An 8333-nucleotide genomic window follows, 5' to 3' on the forward strand; every position below is an offset into this window, starting at 1 on the left:
TCCGCTGATCCTGGCTCAGATGTTCCGGTACAGGGGAAGGGTAGGTATGAAGTGGCAGGCATCCCAGTTTACTTTTTTTAAAACCAAGGGAGAGGTGTAGATGACTCAGTCCCGTGACCACTTAAAACTGAGCACACACACGTGCCTGTTGAAATGGTAGACATACATGTGCTCCAAACTGCAGAAGAGGGAAGAGAAGTCAAGATCCTCGAGGCACTGGTGAGCCCAGCAGTGAGACCCTACTGGGGTTAGGTTTGAGGGGAAGGATTTATTGTTACATCAGGTAATAGTAATCATTTATTAGTACCACTTAATAACAGGAGCAACAAGTAGGGAGGCTCTTTGGGAGCCTTAAATTTTACAATTTACAAATGCAGCCCAGGGGCAGGCTGGGCGGCCTGGCTCCAGGTCCCTGACCAGTAAGTGATTTGAATCCAGCCCTGTGTTCATAGCCAGCACGGGATGCTGCCCCTTTGTCGGTTTAATCTAGTAACAATACATTTGTCGGATTTGTTTCAAAGGCAGCCCACGGAGGGTCGATCTCGTGATGGCGGTTTGCGTCTTGGAGAAATGGAACGTGACTGCTTAATCGGTTACGGAGCCAGCATGCTTTTACTGGAGAGACTAATGATTTCAAGTGATGCCTTTGAGGTTGATGTCTGTGGGCAGTGTGGACTTCTGGGGTATTCTGGCTGGTAAGTGGATACCATATGTCTCTCATACACACACCTTGCCTCTTAAATCATAGCCCACGAGGTGACCCTGGATCATACCCACATACTCTCCAGCCTTCGCCATCCACACATTCCTGGAAATGGGGATTTTCTGTATACCCGTTTAGTTCATCTGCCTAATGTTCTGCTTTCTATACCACTGGAGTTTAAATACCCAAGGAGCACGGACTTTTTCTTTTTCATATTATCTCGAACACCTTTTATTTCTGTTCACCTTTGAAAAATTCCTAGTGAATTCATTGTTAGGTATGAGAAGTAGAGCGTTTTGTAACTAGAAACTTTTTTTTTCAACCTCAATAATAATCAAAGAAATACAAAGTTATTTATTTTTTTTGACAGACTTAATCTCAAGTGAGGTCTGATTTTTTTTTTTTTATTATGTCCAATTAGCTAACATACAGTACATCATTAGTAACTAGAAACCTTTTTGAAAACATTGGGTTGAATGCCATTATTTAACCTCAAATCCCAAGAGCTTTTGTATGCTGCCACAGGACATATAGGAAGTTGGTGCAGATCTAGGACGAGGACCTGGTATCCTGACCCCTTACCTGTGCTCTGTCTGCACAGCAAGCGGCTTTACACTCCGACTGTGAATTGCATCATAGTGGAGACAAGGTCTGTCCCAGTCATTCACTCAACAAACAATTTCTAAGAATCTGCTAAGTGCCAGACACTGTTCTAGGCTCCAGAATACAGTGGAGAACAAGGCAGATGAATGGATGCTCACAGGGCTCTTCTCTTCTAGGTCATTCTAACTACATTTGCCTTGTTTTCCCCCTGCTTCTCTGCTTGGGACCTGGTAGATACTTAGTAACAGCTAATTGCCAGATGACACTAACCCTGTGTATGGAGGATTACTAGTAGGTAAATTGTGTAAGTCATAAAGCTTACAATTTCTGTGGGGAGTTCAGTACACAAAGGCCAGCCTAAAAGGTAAAGCTCCATATTTGTTGGTTTGGTTTGTGGGGGAGGAGCACCTCTCCTTGTGAGCATTCCAGCCTACCACCAAGGAAGGGCTCCTCTGCTGAGGGTCATCATTTCTGGGGCCCTGACTTACCCTGGAGGCAGGAGGGCCTGTAGCTGGCCAGGCTCCACTTACTTTCTACAGGAGATGAGGTCTAACAAGTTCTGAAGCAGGGGCTGCAGGGACAGGAAATAGCCTCTACTCCCTGGTCACCCTTCCCCTGCACTCCCAGCCCCCTACCCCTAGGGAGGCAGATGAGCTACCCTTGCGAGAATTTGAGGGCTGCCTGAGCCACTTTTTCCCCACTGCGTCTCTCCTCAAAGCCTCCTTCCAGTGAGTCCCAGCTCCCTGTCGTCCTAAGTCTCCAGTTCCTTGGTTGAATAAAGCAGATCAAGAAAGTAAGTGGGCATCTTAGAATAGAGTGTATACCTTGCTTGATATATAACAAAGCCTTTGAGCCCATGACTTTATGGGTTTAAGTGTAGAAGAGGTGATGAGACTTGGCTGTGAAGAAGTCCTTTCATTTAAAAACAAAGACGAGGGGCGCCTGGGTGGCTCAATAGGTTGAGCCTCTGCCTTCGGCTCGGGTCATGATCTCAGGGTCCTGGGATTGAGCCCTGCATTGGGCTCTCTGCTCAGTGGGGAGCCTGCTTCCCCTTCTCTCCCTGCCTGCCTCTGCCTACTTGTGATCTCTCTCTCTGTCAAATAAATAAATAAAATCTTTAAAACAATAATAATAATAATAACAAAGATGAGAGGTGGCCATTCGCAGTGCCTTTCTTTCTTTCATAAGGTTGCGGAGGTGGGTGATGTAATTCTAAGCATTAGCCTGGCTTTCTTATGTCAGGGACAGGGCTGGGGGTTTCAATTCAGAGATGTCTGTTCGCCTTTTGAAATGCATATTGATTTTACCCTTTATTGTCCTGGCTGTGTCACACAGCAACCACGCAACTGTAAGAGGAAGGTGCCTGGGACCAGTGCCACTGTGCCTGCATCTTCAAATTTGGCACAAGGATTTTTAAGTCATTTACTTTGAAAAGACGATACAGAAGAGTCATTTTATTAAAAATAGGGATGATGAAACTTAAAATGGATTTCCTTTTCTTCTCCATCTCCCCTGCATTTTCTGCTGTGCCTCCCCCAAAAGAGAGAGATAGAAAGCAGTAGACCAGATTCACTCACGGACTTTGAAAATGTTCCCCTCTGTTTTGCTGAATATTCAGGGGAACCAATGAAAGCAATAATCGATCTCAATATGATTGTTACATTCATAGCTTTTTTCCTACTTCATTTCTGTCTCATTTAGAGATCGTGTGATGGCAGTACCTGATTTTGAAGCTTGTGTGTTCTGTGTGTATTGTGCTTGAAATCCTTTGAAAGAGGGCTAAATCAGGTTACATGGTTTAAGGATCTTTACTGTAATTAAACCGACCTGGCTGTACTGTGTCTGGTTTTGAGTGGCCTGCTCATACCCTTGTTGCCAACAGAAAAAAATCCTAATCCAGCCTGGTAGTCTAGCAGTCTCCTTGTGCGGCTCTCGGTAGAGGAGCATAATGATGCGGTCCTTTGCCATCATTACCTGGGCGTGTGCGCCGGGCCGTGTGGGAGGGAGCACAGGCGTGTGTGGGAGGAAGTGGCTCTTTAATGAACAGCACAATGGAGGCTGAGTAATTAGAGCAGTTCAGAACCTTGAAACTGGCCTTTTGTCAGTGATTTGCACATTAGTAAGGCATTGCTATGGGGATGTTTACAGCAAGACTGTTGTTGTGCAGGAGACATGAAGGGCATAAGTCACAAAAGAGAGGTCCGGAAGGAAAACTGCAGAGAAAAGAAGATCCCTATTAAGATAATTAGCTCATAGAGAACATTTTACTGGACAGTCATTTCTCATGTAAAGCCACAGCTGCCTCCTTTTGCTGCCTTTGCCCTAAAAAGTCAGTTTATTTTATTGTTGTTGGGTCAGGTTTCTTTTGAAATCATTCAGACACAGGGTGAGATAATGTAATAGCTCATCATTTATATGTGTGTTATATATGCATACATATTTATATATGTATGCATGTATAATAATGTGTTGGAACATTTTAAATGGTCGAGAAATGTTTAATAATAGAGAAGGTCAGTGGGCTTTCTGGATTGTGAAACCTTCAATAAGCTTGGATTAAAGTCACAGAATAACATAGAATCAGCAAGAAGTTGCTTCCGGTAAAACCATTCTCCAATTTAATTAAAGCACAAACATGATTCCTGAATAAATTAGGTCAACCAAGCACATTAAAAACATAGTTCTTAAATGATAATGCTTTAGCGAGGTCTTGAGGTACAGTCTTCCAGGAAGAAGTCCTTTACCATGTGGCTAGGACTGTGATTGTTGATGGGATCGAGCACTGCCCGTGTGTCCTCGGCTCCTGCAGGCCACCCGTCGTGGGGACCACCACACCGCGCCTGCAGGGCTGTGCCGGCTCCTCTTTTCCCCGTTCCCTTCTCGGGACATTCACGTCTATAGTGTCATTCACCACCGCGCTCGAACTCTTCGTGCTTTTCTTTTCTAAAATAACAAAGGCTTGATTTTGCTGATTTCAAAAATGATCCCTGCACTTTTATAAAGTATTCAAAGTTATTTAAAAGAAAAAAAAAAGAAAAATATAAATCATCACATTAATTCCCATCACCCAGAGGTGACCACTGTTCACATTTTAGTGACTCTTTTCGAGACATCTGTTTGCCCAGTACTTAGTTATGTAACATAACCACCCCCCACCCCCAGGTTGTTTTTTCTTTCTTTAATAATGAACTCTTTGAAATTCTGGTAATAGCAGCAAAATGGAAATACATATTCACACACAAAAAAATCTCATTATATATGACTTTGGGGGCTTCATATATTTTACGGGAACCCATCTGAGGACCTCCTGGGGCCAGGCCATTAAGCAAACTTCTTTTTTCACTCCACAGTGTGTCTCAGACATCTTATTTCAATAAATACAGGTCTACATCATCACGTTTAGTGGCTGCACAGCATTCTTCTGCATAAACATCTTATCATCACAGGACCAGTTCCCTCCTGGCTCTCAGCAGTCTCCCGCTTTGTGCTGTTCTAAACAGTGTGAACATTCTCTTACACTCATCTTTGCCACTTTTGTCGCACATTCGTGCACATTTACGCTGTTACACATGCTGTCTTACTGCCCTCCACACTGGCCTTCCCCTCTGGTCCCCACTCGGCTTGGAACTTTCTAAGCCCCGGTTGGTGTTCCTCTTGAACTCCTTCACCCCCGCTGTTGACTAGTTTTCCACCCAAGGCTCAGCTGCCCCAGGTTCTTGAGGTGTAGGGTGAGGTCCTGTTTGGGTCTGAAACCTGGGAGGACTGTTTACTTCCTCCCCGGGGACTCTTCATGAGTTGTGGACACTGATGAAGACCTAGGTTTGCTCTTCCTGAAAGAAGAGAAAAGAAGATCCTAATTGGAATAGTAGACGTATTGGTTAGGAGCATGGGATATTGTAGGAACTAAATGACAATATATGCACACCAGGGGAACATGTTGTAAGTACAGTGGCTTCTCCTACTTGTAGAAATCGCCAAGCTTGAAGAGCACTGGAAAAATAAATAGCATTTGGTTGGCCACCACGTTCTCTGTGAAAGTCCTGTGTGTCCCCCATCCCACTTCCGGTGTCTCAGTGACAGACCAAATTGTAATTGTTGAACGTCTTACCTTGAACAGTATAGTATAATAGATTTCTCTCAGATACATGGAGAGTGAATCGATTTTACAAATTTTCGACATTGAAAAAATCTAAATCTGAGTAACTTGGAGATGACTCAGATTTCTAGGCCTCAGTCAGAACAAGTAAATGGGCAGGTGTTTTGCATTTTCAAGAGGTCTAGAAAATGGGAGTTAGTAGTTAAAACTGTGTGCTTTTAAACCTGCAGGAGCGATAGTTGTTTTGCTTTTTCCTTTGCCTCCCTTTGATGCTGCTTTTTGGGGGGTGGGCGGTGGGGGGCACGTATGTCCATGTTTGATAGCGAGACTGGACGCTGACAGATGGAATGGAACGGGTAGGATGGTGGTAGGAGCCGCGCGGAGGCCTTGTTTTCCGAGCGATCATCCCTCTGACACGTGCCGACTTGGGTTTCAGGTGCCATTACTGCAAGTCTTCCTGCCATGTGTCCTCCCTCCGCATCCCGTACGCCTGCAAGCTGCTCTTCCAGGAGCTGCAGTCCATGAACATCATCCCCCGCTTAAAACTGTCCAAATACAATGAGTAAAGACGGAAAAGGTCAGCATTTATAGAGAACCACTGAGAGGTCAACACGGTGGAAAACGGGGGATTGAGGACCCCGTCTGCTTCTGTGACTGATTCCCTCGATGGCTCCCCTCAAGAAAGAAAGATGGAGAGGCTTTCTTGCCCTGCGGACGGACGGCGCAGCCTTGAGCCGTGAGCCTCGGGCTCTGGGAGACATGCCACCCACACGGACCAGGAGGCAGTCTCCTGTTTCTGGGCTGAATGTGCTTCACAAATGGACATGACTTAAAAGAGAAGCAAACTTTTACTTCTGTTCTGGTATCTTGAAATCTACTCATGAGAAAGATCTTCCTCCTTTAAAAGACATCTGGTGTTCAGTTCCCCCATGGTGCCTTCCCCGCTAACAAAACACCAAGACTCTTCGGACGCCTGAAGGGTATGAAGAGTCTCTTTGAATGGTTGGTGTGGCCTGTGGCCCTTGTGGAGGTGGCTGACGGGAGCAGGGCGTGAAGGGAGAGAGCCGTGGGAAGCCGAGAGCAGCGGATGAAGGGATGCCTTTCCTACCCGGTACTGTGAGATACAATAAATCCCTCCCATCCTAAGCAGGTTTACCAAGGATGTCCTCGTTTCTTACGGACTTGATTGCTTCTCTTTGGAACCTCCACAGGCAGGCCATGCAGTAAGACTTGTTGAACATCTGAAAATAATTCCATGGTGCTTTGTGATTTTTTTGTTTGTTTGTTTTGGTCCCTTCCATTCCTGCCAGGATGTTAGCTATGCATTTTCTTTTTAATCTGATGACCTTCTTCACTTTTAACTCTAATTTGTTCTTAATTGCTCTACCCTAAAGGCAGAGAATGACTTGTATTAAGGATTGTCTGTAAAGTAAGTCAGAAGAGCTTGGAGTAATGGTCTAAGGCTACAGTTCCAGCGTGTCACGTTGATGTGTTTCACAGAACATCTGTAGGTATCAGACGCCAACGAGAAGCAAACTCTAGTATCGAATAAGATTTAGAAACTGGATGTAACCAAGGTAAACGTACCAGGAACTTTTTCAAAGCCTTTATTTACCAGGCTCCTATCCTGAGACTTCTCCCAAAGAGGGATATCAGGGAGCCAGGCTAGTCATTGCCTTGAGAACTCAACCTCAACATCATTTCATTTACTTCACAATAAAAAGCTCTAATTCAGAAGTAAAAGTCTAGGCACTTAACAGGAAAAGCAGAAGGAATGAGGGACATAGCATAGGTGAACGGGCCACATGTCTCCGTTCATTTCAGGGGCTCGAAAGCTGTTAAAGAGGCAGAGGGGTTTAAATGCTGGATCAATTGGCTTTGCCGATTGTTCCTTCCTTTCTAGTTCTTAAAATTGATGGTGCCTTGGGACACTTGGGTGGCTCAGTTCGTTGAGCGTGCAACTCTGGATTTGGGCTCAGGTCATGTTCTCGGTCGTAGGATCGAGCCCCGTGTCAGGCTCCATGCTGGGCGGGGAGTCTGCTCAAGATCCTCATTCTTCCTCTCCCTCTGACCCTTCCCTCCACCCCTCCTTCCCCCCACTTCACCACCACCCCCTTTCGTGCACTTGCTCTTGCTCTCCCTTAAAAAAAAAAAAAAAAAAATTGATGGGCCTAAGGATTGCACTACTGGACACTGTTCTGCACCACATGGACTATTCAAGAGGTTTTGGCTATTTCCCATCCCAGGACAACCCCACCGACCCACTTTGCTGGGGGAGGGGGACGGCCGGTGCACACCTGGAGGGCCGGAGTGGGAAGAAGCTATGAGGCCTGCCACGTTGATCATTCTGTACCTGCTCTGTACTGAGGATAGAAAGAGAGCAGGACAGGGTCCCCACCCAGAGCTCCTAACCCAGTGAAGGAGCCGACAGTCAGGGCTAGGAATTCAGCCCGGTGAGGCTGAGGGAGCTCCTGAGGCACAGGTCACCTGTGCTACAGAGACGTGGAAACACTTCATAAATGGGAATATTCCCTTTCTCCGGCTGCAGAAATGGAAGCACCACGTGGCTGGCCCCCAGGGCCACATCACTAATGAGGGAACATCTTGGGCCTCGAGACCAGGCTTCCTTACTCTGAGTGCTTTGTTTGGGCTCATCCATGATTGTATTTTTCATTCACCAAATGTGACTTTTTTTTTTCTTTTTAAACGCAAGTGCCCCTGAATGGTTGTGCTTCTTAAACATCTTTCTTTTTTCAAAATGCATTCCAGGCAATTCCGATGGTTTTGAGGAGAGTTGCCTATCCTTCTAGGAAATTCTCAGTTCTCTAAGTTAGCAAGATCTGGGAAGTGTGGGTGTGGGAAAAAAATGCGTCAGGTCGATATTTCAGAAACCAGCAGATAGGACATTTGAATAGGTGTTTGACTCTAAGA

At 45.5% G+C, this 8333-nt stretch overlaps 1 protein-coding gene across 1 annotated transcript in view; it reads left to right on the forward strand.

Moving 5' to 3' along the window:
• Positions 1–6763, forward strand: part of POLR3B (RNA polymerase III subunit B) — a 104832-nt gene extending 98069 nt beyond the window's left edge. The window contains exons 27-28 of the mRNA XM_059186750.1: positions 522–695; positions 5839–6763. Of these exons, the coding sequence (XP_059042733.1) occupies positions 522–695; positions 5839–5968 (304 nt within the window). The 3' untranslated portion in view covers positions 5969–6763. The remainder of the gene's footprint in view (positions 1–521; positions 696–5838) is intronic.
• Positions 6764–8333: the final 1570 nt, after the last annotated feature.

The sequence above is a fragment of the Mustela lutreola genome, chromosome 8, assembly GCF_030435805.1.
Source record: "Mustela lutreola isolate mMusLut2 chromosome 8, mMusLut2.pri, whole genome shotgun sequence".
NCBI classification, from domain to species: domain Eukaryota; kingdom Metazoa; phylum Chordata; class Mammalia; order Carnivora; family Mustelidae; genus Mustela; species Mustela lutreola.